At 46.3% G+C, this 20310-nt stretch overlaps 1 protein-coding gene across 1 annotated transcript in view; it reads right to left on the reverse strand.

The window, feature by feature from the left end:
* Positions 1-1899: 1899 nt before the first annotated feature.
* Positions 1900-20310, reverse strand: part of SLC1A4 (solute carrier family 1 member 4) — a 34881-nt gene continuing 16470 nt past the window's right edge. The window contains exons 4-8 of the mRNA XM_017890044.1: positions 14492-14658; positions 9085-9318; positions 7489-7683; positions 7075-7209; positions 1900-4835 (exon numbers count right to left, since the gene is read on the reverse strand). Of these exons, the coding sequence (XP_017745533.1) occupies positions 4601-4835; positions 7075-7209; positions 7489-7683; positions 9085-9318; positions 14492-14658 (966 nt within the window). The 3' untranslated portion in view covers positions 1900-4600. The remainder of the gene's footprint in view (positions 4836-7074; positions 7210-7488; positions 7684-9084; positions 9319-14491; positions 14659-20310) is intronic.

Here is a 20310-nt window from a genome sequence, read left to right on the forward strand (position 1 = left end):
GTTCGACCTGTAAGGTTTTTAAATTGGCTAGGAGGCACCCTAAGGGGGTGCTCTTTGGAAATTTGGACTGGGGGGGTTTCCCGTTTGTTTCCTCTTTACTTACACAATGGACACAATGGAAATGGAAGTGGATCTCTGCCTGGCTTCAAAGCGTCCTTTGGAACCAGCAGAGACAGACTGGAGGCTCATGGAGCCAAAGTGGAGATTACCTTCAGGCGGACGTCTCCGTCCTGAACGGGTCTCCCGAGCCACTTGGTGGCTCAAAAGTGGGCCTCGGACCTGCGCAGGATTTTTGGCCGAGGGAGGTAAAGAGGAGACAAGGGCACTTACCCCAGAGAGGCTGTGAGAGTGAGAGAAGCGGGTCTCAGTTCCTGGTCCGTCTGCCACGTGGGAGCAGGAGGAGGTTCCGCAACCCTTAGAGGCCTGAGGAGGGGTCTCCTCCCGGGTCTTTGGCACCAACTGATTTGTTTTTCTAAGACCACCAGAGCAGGTTCTTTAACCAGTGAGTAGGCAAGTGTAGGAGCAAAACTGCAAGTTTATTTTGGTCACCTAAGGTGTGGGGAAAAGGTCTGTCGGCCTCCGGCAAAGAAGGCCGACAGAGTCCCCCGGTGGGGCTCTCGGACGGAGTTCCTGCAGTCCCGACATCCCGACAGGAGTGGAGGACTGAGGAAGGCCGCCGGTGTGCAGCTAATTTTTAAAATTTTTATAGTGACAGGGTCTTGTTTTGCTTCCTAGGCTGGTCTCAAACTCTTGGCCTCAATCAGTCCTCCTGCCTTGGCCTCCCAAAGTGCTGGGATGACAGGTGTGAGCCACTGCACTTGGTCTCCCCATTTTAAATATGAGACTGAGGCATGGAGAGGTTATCATGCCCAGGGTCGTGCAGCAAGCAAATAGCAGAGCTGGGAGTGGAACCCAGACAGCCTGTGGTCCTCCCTGCTACATTGTCTGTGCTATTCAGACACGATTTACAGTTCCTCTGAGCAGGCTCAAGTGGCTCATCAGATCAGCACTCCTGATCCCCAGGGAAGAGATGGTTTGAGAGTGTAGATTTGCTCGTCTTGGTTTGGTTGCATCAGAAAACTGACTCACCAAGTACTAATCCCAACCTCCAAACACTCTCCACAACAGAGAATCAAGGCAACCACACTTCAGGGTAAGAATCCAAATTGTTACTCCTAACAGGCCCCATCAGGCCCCTGATTGGTGTGAACTCCTCATCCTTTGGGGCTTGCCCAGAAATGAAAACTGGTTCCTGTATTATATGAAGAGCTGGAAATGTTCAGGTCAGAGAGGGGATCTGTTTCTTCAGAGGCTTCCACTCTGTTTGCAGGATAATCCTATTATAAGAGGTGTCTAGATTCCCTAATGTTGCTGGAATGTGGTGTCATTGAAAACAAGATTATATAAAAGCATGGGCTAGGTGTGGTGGTGCCATAGCAGAGGCATGGGCGACTGCTCTCTTTCAAGGACTTTCCCAGAATTCTAGGGCCTGGGGCATTCTTCCTGTTGTTCCTACTTGAAGCTTGCCTTACAGTAGATGCTCAGTTAAGGCATGTTGACCTAGTTGTTCTGACAAGACATAACTTTATGGAGGTATGTGGCAAAACCACACACTTTTTGCAAGAGCCCTGCTGGTGCGGACTGGGAAGCCCCTGAGCAGCTTGACACTTCCCAGTTGCAAGCTGGTGGCCGCAGAAGGATCAGCGACAACAGCTCCGGCAGTGGCGCTGCCCCCTGAGCATGCCTGCCCTGCCTCAGGGGCTCGTGCCTGATGAAAGGAGCAAGGAAAACAAATCCCTTTAGTCACCCAAAGCCCATCTCCTAGAAGAGCAACAGCTCCTCCATCAGCAAGTGCCGCTTCAACACCCAAGAAGGGAATAAAGGAACTGCGGATTCCGATGGAAACACTGTATTCATTTCTGAGGACTGTGCTATGTTTTAAGGCAATTGTCACACATACAAAACAGTCAGATAAACAGTATCTGAACAGATTTATGACAACATGTTAGAAAGAGAACAGCAGGGGAAACGTTTTCGGACAAGGAGATATGAGATTTTCCCCAGTCAGGTAACGCTTGGTCTACCGACTCTGTGGACTGAAAACCAGGAAGATACAAGGCACATTCTCTCTTCTCACCTGCAAGGGGAAGGGCCACCTGCACACTCCTCAAAAGCACCCTTCTCCAGAGTGAGACACGCTTCTTACTGTAGGGCCAGGCCACAACACAGGATGGTCAGCCAGTGAGTCTTAAGTCCAGCTCTAATTTCACGCTTTATGGCTTTGTGAAATTCATCTTTAGAAATGGGAAAATCAAGATACCAAAGACATTGAACTTGTAGTTAAGTTCACCTCTATCCAAACACAAACTTGCTTGGCTTGAGGCTAAAACTATATACACACACACACACATATATACAACACATACACATAACACACGTATGTGTGTATAGATATACGTGTGTGTGTATATATATATATGAAAGAAGAAAAAAGATTTACTGAAGCCTGCAAAATAGTGAGTGTTCATTTGCCATTTGGAATCAAACAATGTGATTGTTTCCCTTGAAAACAGAAGAGTATCAGCAACATGCTCTACTCAGCCGAGAAAAGTTTCCAGTTTCCTCTGCATGGTTCCTGGTCCCTTCTGGCTTCACAGGAGACTGGAATGGCTTAGCTGGTTTAAAGAGAGCTGGGTTTTCCCCCTGGCTGGGTCAACTCTGTGTCCCATGGCTCTTCTTCACCCCTTCTGCTCAGGCTCATGTCCCCAGTTTTAAGAAGGGTATGTGGCTTGATGGTCTCCATTCCATCTACCCATTCTCATCTCAATGGTACACACATCCATAAGCGTGTGCCCCTGTCTGTAGGGCCCAGGTGACACATAGCAACAGGGAAAACAAGGGAATGAAGGAGGCTGAACACTGGGGAGCTTTAATGGCCTGTTATAGGGTGGCAGAAACAGTGCCTGGGTCTGGGGTTCACAGCAAAATCAGGTGCCCAGAACCGTGGTGGAAGGTGGGGTCGCTAGTTCATGAAAACTTGAAGGACATTAGGAAGAGGCTGTGTCTGATGCTATCAAGTAACTACACACAGAACAAGGGCATGATAAAAGTCCTAATGCACATAGAGAACAAAGCCCTGCTCAGAAACGCTATCCTCACCAGCAGAAGGACTCCATGGAGAAAGCTGTCCCTTACATAAAAAACAAGAGCATACTGGGTTAGCACTTGATATCCAAGAAGTGAAATGGTCGTCTTCACAGATTAACAGTTTGCCTCACCAAATCCCTCTGAGGTAGGTAAGAGGCAGGTGACATTAGCCCCATTTTACAAATGGGGTAAAGTGAGGCCCCAGGACCTGTTACATCACGACTATGCGTCAACAGCCACAAACAGCAGGCTCTCAAATCTTCCCCCTTACTTAGCTTAGAACCGCGTCAGCAGATAATTGGAAAAACATGGACCATTTTGCTGATAATTTTAAACTTGGATGTACTGGGAAGAAAGGGGTCTATATTTTGAAATCAGCCAAAGCCAGGGGACCTGGGAACCTGCAAATGGGGGTACTCCACTCCAATTAGTACATGGTTTTCTCTGGGGTGGTGGTCGTTTTGTATTTGCCGCAGTGCAGCATTTTACAGAGTGTCCAGTTGAATTCAAATAATAGATGAGGAATCAACAAGCATCCTGAATGTGATGACTACATCACATCTCCCCAGTGAAGGAGGCCCCTCTCTGGCCTGTTGCCAAATCAGAGTGAATGGAGAAAAAGCTACAGTGTTGTCAGAGGCCCAGGCCTCCAGAAGGAAGCAGAAACGTGCCCCAGGGCTGGGATGAGAACTGGGACAATTGTGTGTGAAACCTGTCCGGTCCTGATTAGATTAGAGAACGCTCTGCCCCTCTTCGCCCCCACAAGGCTGCATTCCCTCTCCTTTTTCCTTTGACCTCAGAATCTAAGTTGTTTACCTAAGGCTGTGGACCAGAGACGCCCACAGTGCTAACACCCACCTGGAGAATTTCTAACTTGATATTGTGGAGCACCTGCAGTCTCCCAGAAGCCAGGGATCGGAAGCTACCCACACCTCGCTATAGCACAGACTCTTTAACCACCTGAGTCCCAGCTCAGCAAAGTCCAGCCATGGCTAAGAATGTGAGCATTTTTTTCAATGACTACAACTCGAGGCAATGCAACAGATGACCATAAACTCCATTGGTTTGCTCAGAAAACACCTGATGCAGAGCTGACCGGGGACAGTGAGATACATCTGCATTTTTCCCAGGCATAACCACAGTACCCTGTGAGTCCATGATTTCTTGAGCCTGGCAGCTCAAGGGGTTGTTTCCAAACAGATCCCTGGTGTACACACAGTTGCACCTGGACGTGGATCAAGCCGAATGTCAGAGTGTCCTTGTCCTTGGTAACCAGTTCCGGCTGGGGAGCCCGATGCCAGTGCTGAGAGGTAAGCCTCAGGCCAGCGACTGGGCCAAAGCATTGCTTGGGAGGGTAAAAATTGGCAAGGGCAGTGCCCTGTGTCCATGACTGGCGGCTGGGTGAACAGGGTGGGACATCACTGTTGGCAGGCAAGCCCAAAGCCCAGCCTCATCACAGAACTGACTCCTTGGATTCCAGTTCTGGGGCACTGGCCACGGGGCCAGCGGGGTTCTGGTGTGTCACCAGGGGTGACGTCTCCTCCTCAGACTTGCAGTTGGGGATAGCTTCCACTTTCACCTCAGCCAGTTCCTGCTCGCCTTTCTTCATGGCCTTCTGATTCAGATGGTGGAGAATGCCCGCACCCAGGGCATCCCCTTCCACATTCACCACCGTGGTGGTCCGGTCCCTGGCGGGAAAAGAAGAGGCAGCTATTACATCTACTGCTGGGGGATAGGGTCCTGTCACGGGCAGCCTGGATGCCGAGGGAAAGTCATGATTGTGAGGGGTCCTGTTGCTTCCTGGAGAGCATGCTTCTAAGGCATAGGCTTTACCTTACTCTAAATTGATATTCTTTAAACACTTTTTATTTTTATAGAAAGAATAAAGAAGAGCATAAAGAAGCAAACAAGCCACTCACCCCTAGTCCACAACTGAGTGAATCTGTGTGCACATTTTAATCTATTTCCTTCCGGTCACCTTTCTATACACGTATTTTATATGTATTAGATACCATCATTAAAAATCACACATAAGCCAGACACAGTGGCTCATGCCTGTAATCCCAACAATTTGGGAGGCTGAGGTGGGAGGACTGTTTAAGGCCAGGAGTTTGAGATCAGCCTGGGCAACATAGTGAGATACTGTCTCTACAAAAAATAAACAAATTAGCTGGGCATGGTAGTGTGTGCCTGTAATCCTAGCTACTCAGGAGGCTGAGGTGGGGGGATTGCTTGAGTCCAGGAGTTCAAAGCTTCAGTGAGCTATGATGACACCATTGCACTCAGCCTGGACTACACAGTAAGACCCTGTCTCTAATAAGTAAACAAATAAACAAACATATTGGGATAATAGTGTGGATACAGGTTTGTGTCTAGCGTTTCTTCCACTGAATAATACACCGTGGGAGTTTCCCTTCTTTTTCTCATGTCAACGCTGCTTTACTGCGGATGTTAATCTTCATATGTGTTCCACTGCCGTTGGCAAATATAAATACCACCTCAAAGAAAATATCATTGTCCTTTTCAGAAGCTAGCTTGTTGTGCTATAGATTAGCCAATACCATTCCCCTGTCCCTGGAGCTCAGAGGAAGTATTGTGCACATTTTGAAGAGAGGGGAAAATGTGATCTTCCCTGAGGGCACTGGGGAGCTGACTCCCTGCAGAGTATGGAGTATGGTCCTGCTGTCTGCAGAATCAGAGGGGATGGGGTGGCTGGCGGGCCTGTGTGACTTCAGGTCTCTGCTGGGCAGCCGGCCTGGTGCCCTATTTCCCTGTTCCTGGCCAAGCACCTCTTGGATGCCTCTTCTCCATGCACAGGAGGTGTCTGGGTGAGGAAGGAGAGAGGGCCTCTGTCAGCTCTGGTCCTGTCCAGCTGGCCAGCTCAGGCACGGAGTTCCCTCTGATGAGGTGTCTGGGCAATGCAGGTGTCTTTTGCAGATTTTACCCTCATTGCCCCAAGAAGCCCCTTCAAGTTGGAAAAACTACCATTCCCCCCTGCAGCAGGCCAGTCCACGAACCCAGTGCCAGGCCCTGCCTGTGACGAACCTCTGGAGTGTCTCTCCTTGCTGACATGAATTGAATATTTTACCACGTGCTCATTATTCTGTGTGCTGTTCCTGTGCTAACTCGCTCAATCTTCCCCACAACTCTGGTGTGGCTGCTATGATCATTGCTATTTTACAGATGAGCAGACCAAAGCACACACAGTGCACATTACACAACTATAGATCGGAAAGCTGGGATTTCAATCCAGGCACCTGGGCTCCAGGGCTCTTTTTCTTACCCACAGGCTCTTCTGTCTCAACTTTAGTACCTCAGCCAACCTTCCCTATAAAACAGATATTATTCATGCCTGCAAAAGATATCACGTGATTCAAGGAATCCATGCACAGAAACTGTTTTGTGTCTTCACAGTGGCCCCAGAGATGTGGTCTGGATCACACCTTCGTCCCTACCTCCTCCTCTGCTGAGCCCAAGCCCGAGCCCAAGTCACTCACATCGGCATGGTTCATCCTCTCTCCCCTCACAGAAATCACTCCTTGGAATTTTCGTGGCCAGGGACAATCATTCCCAAAGGATCACTGCTCTATCGACTTATTACTCCTATGTAGTCAACAACTCCATAGACCCTCATGTCCCCTGGGCCTGTGCTGAGGGCCTCAGCTGTGGACCCCTACTTTACTGGATGCTATAAGCAAGTTCTTGGTAATGACATCTCATGGTCATTCCTGGATGTTCAGGGGCATGTGACTCTCATATTGTTTATTTTTCCTAGCTCTAAATCTTGCTGTGCCAGCTCCACTGCAGGCTCCTTCAGAAGGCTGGAGTGTATCTGAAGTTTCTCTGCATGCCCCAGGCCCAGCAGTGTCAAGCTCCCAGGGAACTCAGTGCAGACTCGTTTTGGTGTTCTTGGGACTTGTTACTTACACAATCCAGTCCACAGCCAGGATCAGAGACAGGTCATGAGTAGGCAGCCCAATGGCCTCCAGGATAATGGCAATGGTGAGGACCCCTCCAGCTGGCACACCTGCTGCTCCAACACTGGACGCTGTGGCAGTCACTCTAAGGGATGGCAAAGCAGGGCCAGCCATTAACATAGAGCATGGAGCGGACGCAGAGAAATGCAGACCATGCAGCTGCAATGTGACTGGAAACTAAAAACCATCCCACCATAGGCTCTGCTGGCTATGCCCTTAATAGTCAACATACGCTCTTCAAGCAACGAATCCCCACTGTCCTCATTTTACTAGCGAGACACCAGGTCGTGGTGAGATTGGTTTTTCAAAGGAAATCACAAGAAAAACCTTCAGTTTTGAGCCAGGGAAAGAATGAGGAACTTACAGAATGGTGAAAATCTGTCCTGCGTTGAGCTCTACGTTGTTGAGTTGCGCAATGAACACCGCGGCCACACACTGGAAGATGGCTGCTCCGTCCATGTTGACGGTGGCCCCGATGGGGAGAATAAACCGGCTGATCCTCTTGTCCACACCATTGTTCTCTTCAATGCACTTCATCATCGAGGGAAGGGTCGCTGAGCTAGAAATGGGAAAAACAAACCACCAGACATGACAACAGCCCCAGGCAGGCTAACATGTGTCTTGTCTCAGACCCCAGAACAGAACAACTTCTGGCTTTCTTATGAAATAAGGGGAAAAAACAGAATCACTTTAAAACTTCTGTCACAACAAGAGGCTTTGGCAACTCCTGAAATACTTAAAAAGTATGACTGCCTTCATTTACCTGTTCTATTATTTACTTGGATTCACGTGTTCCAAGTTTCTTAAGAAGTGCACATTGCTTCCTGGTGTAAAATGTTCCCAAGAGAACAAACAACTATTTACTCTACATGTGCATCTCCTCTCTTGAGTGCTCCCCTCCTAAAAGTAAATGGTAAACTATGATTTTTTTTTCTTTTAGGCCAAAAACCAGAAATGGCTCGGCGAGTTTGGAAAGAATAACTAAGTAGATAACCATAAGAACAGCACCTGCTCCCTCTAGCTGGCTCTGCAGGCTCTGCAGAGGTTAGTTGGTGCAGCTGAGAAAGAGGTTTCTTGTCTAGGCCAGAGGAACTTCTTTCCCTATTTTTTTTTTTTTTTTTTTTTTACTCCCACTTCCTTGTTATATAAATAGCCATCCAGATTGGGAGGAAATGAGCAGTAGAGGCAAAACTAAATGTGTGTATGAAACGACGTGCTGCCGTCCTTTGAAAGTTTTAACATATGTGGAAAACCCAGTGGGTTTTTTTTTTTTTTTTTTTTTTTGAAGGTTTTCCAGTGAATGGCAGGATGCATCTCTTGTGCTAAATTAGATAATCCCACACTATTGTGGTCTCCTAGAGGGCTGAACATGCATCCCTCACCACGGTGCCTCAAGACTCGTTTTCTAATTCATACATCCAGAAAGGGAGAATTGGGCAGGAACCATTCTAGAAACTTCCCTGCAATGCATTTTGAGTTAGGTGGGCTGCCTTCTTTTACTCAGGCAAAAGTCTTCCTAATTAGGGTGAGGGACCGGCAGCTGGGCTAACTAATGATCTGCTGACCTCTAAGGCATAAAAGGGAGAAGAGAATGAGGTCACTTCAGTAGAATAGTAAATGAAACAAAAACCCACCCCAGGGGAATACAGAAAAGCTGTGGGGCTGGTCATTTTAAGAAATCACGTGAGGCTCGGTGTGGCTGCACATGCCTGTAATCCCAGCTACTCGGGAGGTCGAGGTGGGAGGATCACTTGAGCCCAGGAGTTTGAGACCAGCCTGGGCTGGGAAGATATTGTCTCTTAAAAAAGAAAATAAATAAATAAATAAATAACAGAAGACTGATTTAGAGTTTTCCAGGAATTAAAGTATGTCAAGACACTGGTTGTGCATCTACCACTGGGCTCACCTGGTTCCATGTTAATATGGCTCAGAGCAGTGAAGAGACCCAAAACCCACTCACCTGGAGCAGGTAGCAAATGCTGTCGCAAATGGGGCGAGGAGGCCCAGGAGGAATCTGAATGGGTTTTTTCGTGTGAAAACAAAATAAATAAGTGGCAGAACAATTCCTCCGTGAATAACATGGCCCAATATAGATGCAAAGATGTATTTCCCCAGGCTGGTCACCAGCACGATGATGTCTTTAATTTCCACAATCTTGCTTCCAACAAGGAACATGATGCCCACAGGTACATACCTAGGGCACAAGCACAGGGTACTCATCAGTAGCAGACAAGGCTGGGGTGAGAGATGCAGGCCCTTCCTGATGCAGAATACAGGGACTTTCAACCAGGCCATCTTCATCTCTCCCTAGGATAACCTCGAGGAACCGAAATGGTCAGGGTTATACCATCCCCATTTTACAGGCCGTGAGACTGGGTAAAATGAGGATGACCACTTACCAAGGGTAACGGAGTCAGGATCAGAACCCAGCCGTCTTTCCCCTTGGATACAGTAGGATGCTACCAGTCACAGGGATTCCCAGGAGGAAAGGCAAGGACATCGAGATCAAAGCCTCCAGGATTGTGAGCCTGACTTTTGGCTTTGCTCAGCCTTGTTCTGAGAACTTAGAAACACAAAAGACTAACACCTATTTCACAGAGTGGCTGTGATACAAAATTGAGCCAAAGCTGGGACTTCTGTGAAGTTTTAAAGTCTTTGTGGCTTAGACAACATGATTCCGTGGGAAAAAGTCATTAACAATGACACTCTGGGAACACGCCTGGAGCGTGAGAGTTTTTTAAAGGCAGGATGGGAAGGAATGGACTGTGGGAGCTACAAAGAACAAAAGTCAGTTGTTTTGAATTAATATAAATTCAGGAAGAATTTTCTAACTGCTGACTTCATTTGTAAATTTTAATTGTGTAGGTAATAATGTCACATAGTTCAAATTTCAAGGGGTACAAAAGAGTGAATAGAGTGAAATCTCCCTCTCATCTGTCTCCCAAGCACCCAGATTTCCCCTCCCTGGAGACAATGTCACTGGTTTCTTGAGTTTTCTTTCTAGAGATATTCTAAGCAGTAATTATTAATTAAAAACCCGATAGTAATACATGAATACATTCTCCTTTCAAAAAATTAAAACATAGATAACACCAAAATCTTCTTTAAGTACCATCCTCAAGCCAGGACCCTCCTCAAATAACCACTCCTACCTCCTATGCAATTAGATACATAGGTATGTATTTAAATCTGTGTGTTTCTTTTTCACCCTATATTATATCTTTGAAATCTTTTCATATCAATACATAGAAATCTACCCCATTCATTTTTTATTGTGGTAAAATATACATAACATAAAATTTACCATCTTAACCATTTTTAAGTGTAGAGTTCAGTGGCATGAAGTTCATTCACATTCTTGTGCAACTATCATCACTATCCAAATCCAGAACTTTTCCATCATCCCAAACTTTGAAATCATTAAACATAATGGCCTATTTTCCCCTCCTCTCAGCTCCTAAGAATCACCGTTCTACTTCCTGTCTCTCTGAATTTGACTATTCTAGGTACACAAAGGTGGAATCATACAGTATTTGTCCTTTTGTGTCTGGGTTATTCCACTTAGTATGATGTCTTCGGACTTCCTCCACATTGGAGCATGAGTTAGAATTGTACTCCTTTCTAAGGCTGAATAATATTCTATTGTATGTCTAGATCTCATTTTGTTTATCCATTCATCCACTAATGGACACTTGGGTTGTTTCCACCTTTACCTCATTGTCTATATTTTCTTCTAATTTTTTTTTTTTTTTTTTGAGACAGAGTCTCACTCTGTCGCCCAGGCTGGAGTGCAATGGCTGGATCTTAGCTCACTGCAAGCTCCGCCTCCCGGGTTTACGCCATTCTCCTGCCTCAGCCTCCCAAGTAGCTGGGACTACAGGCGCCCACCACCTTGCCCGGCTAGTTTTGTATTTTAGTAGAGACGGGGTTTCACCATGTTAGCCAGGATGGTCTCGATCTCCTGACCTCGTGATCTGCCCGTCTTGGCTTCCCAAAGTGCTGGGATTACAGGCTTGAGCCACCACGCCCGGCCTCTTCTAATATTTTTAAAAGACTCCTCTCTTTCTTTCCTTCTTTTCCTTTCCTTCTTTTCTTCCTTCCTCCCTGGTTAGTTTAATCCAGGAGTTAGCAGTGTGAGTTTTTGTAAATAAAGTTTTATTGGAACATAGTCATGCTCTTTCATTTACAAATTGTGAATAGGTACTTTTCTCCTCCAGTGGCAGAGTTGGGTAGTTGCAATAGAGAGCATGTGGCTTGCAAAGTTGGTTGACTCTGGATTTAATACAACTGAAAGTTATTTCTGTGAATAGTGTAGGGTAGGCAGGTACTAGGGTTTTGGAGTGGGTAGTTAGTAAAGGAAAGACTTCATGAAGAAAGTGGTAATACTGACAATGTCTAACACACTTGGTTGAGATCCCTTAACTAGTTAAGGCATTTTAAACTTCAATTCTGTGTAATATACATTTCTGAGCAACAGGTCTCTCACTCTCTTCCTGCAGTTAGACATTCAGCAGGATCTGCCTTACTGAATACCTGCTTATGTGACTGGTACATAAAATTGAAGGAATGACTAAATTGCTTTCCAGATTAAAAGCAAACATCCAGCCAGGTGCGGTGGCTCATGCCTGTAATCCTAGCACTTTGGGAGGCCGAGGTGGGCAGATCACCTGAGGTCAGGAGTTTGAGACCAGCCTGACCAACATGGAGAAACTCTGTGTCTACTAAAAATACAAAATTAGCCAGGCGTGGTGGCACTTGCCTGTAATCCTAGTTACTTGGGAGGCTGAGGCAGGAGAATCGCTTGAACCTGGGAGGTGGAGGTTGCGGTGAGCTGAGATTGTGCCATTGCACTGCAGCCTGGGCAACAAGAGCGAAACTCCATCTCAAAAACAAAGAAAACAAAACAAAACAAAAAGCAAATGTCCTAACATAGGAGTATCAGTGATATGGTTTGGATTTGTGTCCTCACCCAAATCTCATATCGAATTGTAATCCCCCACCTTCCCCCTGTCTTTCTTCCTCCTGCTCTGGCCATGTGAAGACATGCCTGCTTCCCCTTCACCTTCTGCCATGCTTGTAAGTTTCCTGAGGTCTTCCAGCCATACTTTCTGTATAGCCTGTGGAACTGTGAGCCAATTAAACCTCTCTTCTTTATAAATTACCCAGTTTCAGGTATTTCTTTATAGCAGTGTGAGAACGGACTAATACAGTTTCTATTTTTACTTTTAAATTTAATTTAATTGTTTATATTTTGTAGAGATAGGGCCTCACTTTGTTGCCCAGGCTGGTCTTGAACTCCTGAGATCAAGCTATACTCCGGCCTTGGCCTCCCAAAGTGCCGGGATTACAGGCATGAGCCACTGCGCCTGCCCCAATTTCTTTTTTTTAGTCTAAACTTTGGAAAATATTTCCAAGACTTTAAAAAAGCCAAGAAAAGAACTTGACATCTAAACACATTTTCTTTGTTGTGGTGTTTGTTTGAGACCGAGGCTTGCTCGGCGCCCAGCTGAGTGCGTGCAGAGCCCGGCTCACGCAAGCTCCGCCTCGGGGTTACGCCATTCTCCCCGCGCCTCGCGCCCAGGAGCTGGTACTACAGGCCGCCGCCACGCCCGCTAGTGTTGTATGTTGTTTGTTGTTTTAGTAGAGCGGGTTTTCCACCAGGTTAGCCAGGAGGGCTCGATCTCCTGACCGTGTGCTCCCCCCCGTCTCGGCCTTCCCAAAGTGCTGGGATTACAGGGCTTGAGCACGCGCCCAGCCAGACACAGGTCGTTTCTCTCCCTAGAACAACAATCACATAAAATGGCATTGGCAATGATAGAGTCAGGCTCTGGAATTTTCAGATTGAACAAGAGAAACATCGCTGGTAGGGAGTCTAAACTGAGCCTCCCATTCCATTTCAAACTTCTCCTAAAATCAGTCCAGCTGTCACCCGGCACTATCTGACAGAGAGAAGTTCTGGGATCTTTAAGGGTTGAAAATAAGGAAAATGCTTTGTGCATGGAAGGAGAAACTAGTTCTTAACAATTAAGTAGAAGCGGCTGGGTGCAGTGGCTCATGCCTGTAATCCCAGCACTTTGGGAGGCCAAGGCAGGTGGATCGCCTGAGGTCAGGAGTTAGAGACCAGCCTGGCCAACATGGTGAAACCCTGTCTCTACTAAAATACAAAATTAGCCGGGCTTGGTGGCGGGTGCCTGTAATCCCAGCTACTTGGGAGGCTGATGCAGGAGAATCACTTGAACCTGGGAGGCAGAGGTTGCAGTGAACCGAGATCACATCACTGCACTCCAGCCTAGGCAACAGAGAGAGGCTCTGTCTCAAAAAAAAAATTAATTAATTAAGTAAGTAGAAACCACACAGGTCTAGTTTGGGTAAAACAGCAGGATAAAGCTTATGAGAGATTGATACTGGAATTGGTGTGATTTCTGAGAAGTTGCTTTGAGGGAGCTCGTCAAATTTTTACCTTTTAGCCAAGAATCAATCTAAGAGTTGTTACTTAAGAATCATGCTTTCATTGATATCACACAAAGAAACACTTACAAATTAAAAGCCTACATAAAAGGGCCAGGCGCAGTGGCTCACACCTGTAATCCCAGCACTTTGGGAGGCCAAGGCTGGTGGATCACCTGAGGTCAGGAGTTTGAGACCAGCTTGGCCAACGTGGTGAAACCCCGTCTCTACTAAAAATAAAAAAAATTAGCTGGGTGTGGTGGCAGATGCCTGTAATCCCAGCTTTTCGGGAGGCTGAGGCAGGAGAATTGCCTGAACCCAGAAGGAGGAGGTTGCAGGGAGCCGAGATTGTGCCACTGCACTCCAACCTGGGCAACAAGAGCAAAACTCTGTTTCAAAAAAAAAAAAAAGCCTACATAAAAGAAGAGCATTCCAACTTATATATGCATGGGGTGAAGACAGACTTGTCCTCGTCCTCCATGCTGTGAACTACTATAGTAAAGGGTCCCTTTGAAGCTTGAAGTCTATCATTTTCAGATAAGTGAACCTTATTTCATGCAACAGATAGCAAACTAATGGAATTCACTGCCCCACAAGATGACATGGGCAACCCACATGAACTGGCTGGTGGTAGGAACCCATAAACAGATCCCGGTGATGGAAACACCAAGGGGTCAGTGTGGACACTGAGGAAATGACTGGTAACTGTGGTGCATGCCTGGCTCTCTGAGGTCCTGGACAAGAGAAGAAACTGTCTCCACTTCCATCATGCCCTCTACCAAGCCTGGCCTGTGGTGCATCAACCACATACACAGCATTATGCCAGGTGGCCCCACAAAGGCACCTAGAACAGCAAGGTGGACTCTTTTCTGGATGGCAGGAGGAAGGAGAGAGAGAGTAGATGGCAGGGCAGCACTCACCACATAATCCAGGACACCAGCACCATCGTCGCCTCATTGAGGGAATTGAAGAAACGGATGAGGTCTTCTCCTTCGGAGCCTAGTTTCTTTAAGGCCACTCCTAACACCAGAGCAAACAGGACCAATCCTAAAATGTTCATCCCTTCGATCTCAGTGCCTTTGGGGATCTGCAGGATCAGAGAGGATAGAACAAGTTTACAACAGATGAGTGAGAATTAAAGATGTATTTGCTTGGTGTCCCCACCAGACTGAAACACTGTGCCCAGAATGAGAAAAGGCTCATATTTTATTTAACCGTTAGCAACTCTGCAAATAAAGGGGTAGGAAACTTAAGGGGAGATGTAGTCTGAGGACACAGAAAGCCAAGAAGCAAAAATTTCATCTAGTTGTTAACTCTGAAAGCTGCTCAAAAATGGCACAGGTTAAAGTGGAAGGTAGTGGGCTCCCTGTCATGGGATATATTCAAGTAGGGATTGGACAGCTACCTCACAGGGCTGCTTTTGAAAGAAGAGCTGGTTAGTCAAAGGTTCCTTCAGGCTGGGCGCAGCGGCTCACACCTGTAACCCCAGCACTTTGGGAGGCGAAGGCCAGCAGATCACCTGAGGTCAGGAGTTCGAGACCAGCCTGGCCAACATGGTGAAACCCTGTCTCTGCTAAAAACACAAAAATTAGCTGGGCATGGTGGCAGGTGCCTGTAATCCCAGCTACTTGGGAGGCTGAGGCAGGAGAATCACTTGAACCCAGGAGGCAGAGGTTGCAGTGAGCTGAGATCACGCCATTTATACTCCAGCCTGGGTGACAGAGCAAGCCACTGCCCCACCCCCCAAAAAAATTCCTTCAGATAACAAACCAGTGACTTTTTTAGGAGTAACTTTCACTCCTAAATGTCTAGTTTTGTTGTGAGGCTCTTACAGTGACCTCATAGCCGATAAACTTCACAGAAGGTTTTCATGATCAACATGGACTTTTTCAGGATACTCTTTCCTAAATCACTGACTTAAAATGCATAGACATACTGTATTCTTAATTTTTTCAGGCAATGCTGAATCTCCTTACTGCAAGCATATATTAGACAAACATTTTATCCCACCAACACACGTTATGAAATAATCGTTGGTGTTCCCTAGCTCTTACAGCTTGAGCGCAAAGGCTGGGCCCTAGCCCAAGTGTCTGGCAAATGATAGGTACTCAAAATCATCACAAATTTCTCTCTAAATACTTTTCTAATTTCCAAATTAACTGGAGACACCTAGGTGGCTGGTGTGATTCACATGAAATGTACCAAAAATCATGGATTCATATATATCATGAAAATTGTGATGGGGTAGCTTTTCATTTTCTTCCAACTTTTCTTTCTTTCTTTCTTTTTGAGACAGAGTTTTGGTCTTGTTTCCCAGGCTGGAGTGCAATGGGGCGATCTCGGCTCACCACAACCTCCGCCTCCTGGGTTCAAGAAGCAATTCTCCTGCCTCAGCCTCCCGAGTAGCTGGGATTACAGGCATGCGCCACCACGCCCAGCTAATTTTGTATTTTTAATAGAGAAGGGGTTTCTCCATGTTGGTCAGGCTGGTCTCGAACTCCTGACTTCAGGTGATTCGCCTGCCTCAGCCTTCCAAAGTGCTGGGTTTACAGGCGTGAGCCACCACGCCCAGCCTTTCTTCCAACTTTTCACTGTGAGGACGATGTTCACCGTATAGGGCGCTTTTGTTTATGTTGATAGATATCACTTATAGAGAAGCAGCAGTAATAGTAATTAGGGAGCACTGGCTTTGGAGCCTCACTTTCACTACTTCCTAGTTGTGGGAGTCTAGGTAAGTTACTTAACCCCTTCATGACTCAGTTCCTCATTTATAAAATGGAGATAGTAACAGTAGCTAATATGTAAAGCTGCTATGAAGAATAAATATGTTAATGTATGTAAAGTACTTAGGCTGTGTCTGGCAAATGAAAACCAACAAGAACTATTATTATATTAATGGAATATCTTGGAGATCATTCTAGGCTCACTCTATCTGGAGTGTCTTCCTCTTAAAATGTTATTTTAATTCCACAGACAATAAGATGACTGTTTTTATTTATTTATTTTTTTGGAGACAGGGTCATCCAGGCTGAAGTGCAGTGGCGCAAACACGGCTCACTGCAGCCTTGATCTCCAGGGTCTGAGCAATCCTCTTACCTCAGCCTCCTGAGTAGCTGGGACCACAGCATGTGCCACCATGCCAGGCTAGGTTTATTTATTGATTTTGTAGAGATGGGATCTCCTTGTATTGCCCAAACCAGTCTCAAACTCCTGGGCTCAAGTGATTCTCCCAACTCAGTCTCCCAAAGTGTTATTATTACAGGTGTGAGCCACTGCACCTGGCCAAGACTTCTGACTATCACTACTGTCTCCTGGGACTTGATTTATTGAAGCTGGGTGCAGTGGGTACAGCTGAAAGCTGGGGGAGAGAGACAATTTGGGGAATGTAGTGCTGGCTCTGCTACTGACCTACTAGGATTCTGTGAGCTGGATGGCTAACACCTGGTGTTGACCTTGGGGCTGTCAACTCCTGCTTTTTGATAATGTCCCAAGTCCTAATTGGAATTGGTCAAGATTCAATGAAACCAGAGAATTCAATTATTATTTGAAAGTTGGTTTTAATATCACATGTTCTCATATGTGGGAGCTAAAAATGTGGATCTCATGAAGACAAAGAGTAGATTGGTGGTTACTAGAGGCCAGGAAGGGTGGAGGGGAAAGGGGACAAAGAGAAGTTGATTAATGGATACAAATGTACAGGTCGGTAGAAGAAATAGACCTAGTGTTTGATAGTTCAGTAGGGTCACTATATTTTACAATAATTTACTGTACATTTCAAAATAGCTAGAATAATTATAATATTTCTATCACAAAGAAAAGACAAATGTTTACGGTGATGGACATCACAAGTACGCTGATTTGATCTTTACGAATTATATGAATGTATTACATTATCACATGTACCCCCAAACTATGCACATTTATTATGTAATTTCTTACATCAGTAAGAAAATTGTTTTAACAATTAAAAAAGAGAGCTGGTTTTAGCAGGTCTGCAATTCTAAGGTGTGGCATTTGAGGTCAGGCAGTTCCAGATTTCGAACCAACTCTCAGATTTGAGGACAATTACAATAATTTTTCCAATGAAATGACTCCCTTTCTGTAGAGGAGGCTGGTGGCAGGTGGGTTTGGAGCAAGGTATGCTGGCTGTAACACACCTGGGCAAACTTAGCATTGGGTGGGGCGAGGCGACTACAAACAACCAGAGTTGCATCCCAGGCAGTCTCGCTGGTGTACCTTTGCAGATTCTGTTCCTGCTGCCTACGTCACTCTTCCCCCACATCTCCCCATAGCTCCTCCCTCACCCGATCAGAAGACCTCCCTGACCACTCTGCTAAAATAGTACCCATCACCACACACACACACATACACACACACACACACACACACACACTTCCTGTCTATTTGCCCTGCTTTAATGTTCTTCTTGGTGCCTATCACTGGCTGACATATACTTATTTATTACATGATTCCCTCCACTAGAACATGAGCTTTGTAAGAGCAGGGTTTTGACTGTATTGAGCACTACCGGAGTCCAGCACCTGGGAAGGGCACCTGGCTGTTGCCAGTAAATCACTGTTTAATGAATTAATGATTCAACTAAAGCCTAGGAGGAATGTGTCTGTGGCAAGTTATTACATGGGATCAAAGTGGGCATGGAATATAGAGCCATGGGTCAGAGGCACCCTTCCAAGCATCCTTGAGCCTCTGGGTCCTTGATTGATTTAGTTCCTTTTAGAGACAAAGTCTCCCTCTGTTGCTGTCTAGTGTACAGTAATCTTAAACTCCTTGGCTCAAGGGATCCTCCTACTTCAGCCTCCCAAGTAGCCGGTACTACAGGCACATGCCACCATACCTGGCTAGTATAGAAAATATATATTTTTAGATACGGGGTCCCACTATGTTGCCCAAGCTGGTCTCAAATTTCTGGCTTCAAGCAATCCTCCCACCTCAGCCTTCTGAGTCATTGACATTGCAAGTGTGAGTCACCATGCCTGGCTAGGTCTTTGACTTTTCATTCTGTCACCAACATCCCATCCTTGGGGACAAGGCCCACACCTGCTATGCCTTTATACAGTCTTCTTGCCACAGGGTTTAGGAAAGCCTGGAACCAGCGAGGACACACTACTCCTCCTTCTTTTGTTCTTTTTTTCTTTTATTTATTTTTTTGAGACACAGTGTTGCTCTGTCGCCCAGGCTGGAGTGCAGTGGCATGATCTCAGCTCACTGCAACCTCTGCCTCCTGGGTTCAAATGATTCTCCGGCCTCAGCCTCCCAAGTAGTTGAGATTACAGGTGTCTACCACTATGCCTGGCTAATTTTTATATTCTTAGTAGAGATGGGGTTTCACCATGTTGGCCAGGCTGGTCTGGAACTCCTGACTTCAGGTGATCTGCCTGCCTTGGCCTTCCAAAGTGCACCCAGCCTCTTTCTTAAAGCCTGACTCCTTAAATGCCTGGGTGAAATTTACAGTGGAGGCAAGTGTATGTCAGCTGAGGTGGATGCTCACAGGTAACCAGTATTTCCACTGGAGAAGTCACAGCAGCCATATTTGCCAAAACTTAAAGTTATTGCAGAGACAATTAGTGTTCTAGCATTTACTTATCACTCTTGGTTTCTATTTATTTATTTAGACATAGTTTTGCTCTGTCGCCCAGGCTGGAGTGCAGTGGCACAATCGTGACTGACTGCAGCATCGACCTCCCAGGGTCAAGCAATCCTCCTACCTCGGCCTCCCAAGTAGCTGAGACTATGGACATGTGCCACCATGCCTGGCTAATTTTTATTTATTTTTTATTTTTTGTAGAGATGGGGGTCTCACTATGTTGCCCAGACTGGTCATGAACTCCTGGGCTCAAGCAGTCCTCCTTTCTTGGCCTCCCAGAGTGCTGGGATTATAGGCATAAACCACTGCAGCTGGCCAACAGTTAGTTTTTTTTAAAAAACTGGCCAAAATGGCCTTGATCAACCTTGGAAGACCATAATTTCAAGTAATTTGTAGTGGGGATATGAAATCCTACCTGATCAGGTTGTCCTAAGGCTCAAATGAAATAACGTCGGAAAGTGTCTGTGCCAAGAAGGTGGCATGCAGAAGTGAGCCACTTACCTGGAAAGCAGGCCTAGCTGATACCCACATCCCAATGAGCCCAGCTGTGGAATCCAGGGCCTGTCAGAATGGGCCCAGCTGGACTTCCAGCCACATCGTCTGGCCAGACAGAGGGAAGTGACCTCCATTTTTTAAAATCAAGAACCACTGATTGGATTCACATTTATGAACGGGGGGATATCATTCACTAGGGGACTTTTGGAATGTGTGTGGGTGCTTTGGTTGTCATAATGATTGTGGTGTCTTAGTGGGAAATAGTAGGCAGGGTACTAAGAATGCCAACTGTTCTGAAATGTTCAGGCAACAAAATGCAGACTTTCCTACATCCCCCAGGCCTCAGAGCATCCTATCAGACAGTCATCTAGGGAGAAAAAGCTGTTTAAAATGCACTGAGCCACTTTGGGAGGCTGAGACGGGCAGATCACGAGGTCAGGAGATCAAGACCATCCTGGCTAACACGGTGAAACCCCGTCTCTACTAAAAAATACAAAAAACTAGCCGGGCGAGGTGGCAGGTGCCTGTAGTCCCAGCTGCTCAGGAGGCCGAGGCAGGAGAATGGCTTAAACCCGGGAGGCGGAGCTTGCAGTGAGCTGAGATCGCGCCACTGCACTCCAGCCCACACAGCGAGACTCT

The sequence above is a fragment of the Rhinopithecus bieti genome, unplaced genomic scaffold (assembly GCF_001698545.2).
Source record: "Rhinopithecus bieti isolate Rb0 unplaced genomic scaffold, ASM169854v2 scaffold_19018, whole genome shotgun sequence".
Taxonomy (NCBI): Eukaryota; Metazoa; Chordata; class Mammalia; order Primates; family Cercopithecidae; genus Rhinopithecus; species Rhinopithecus bieti.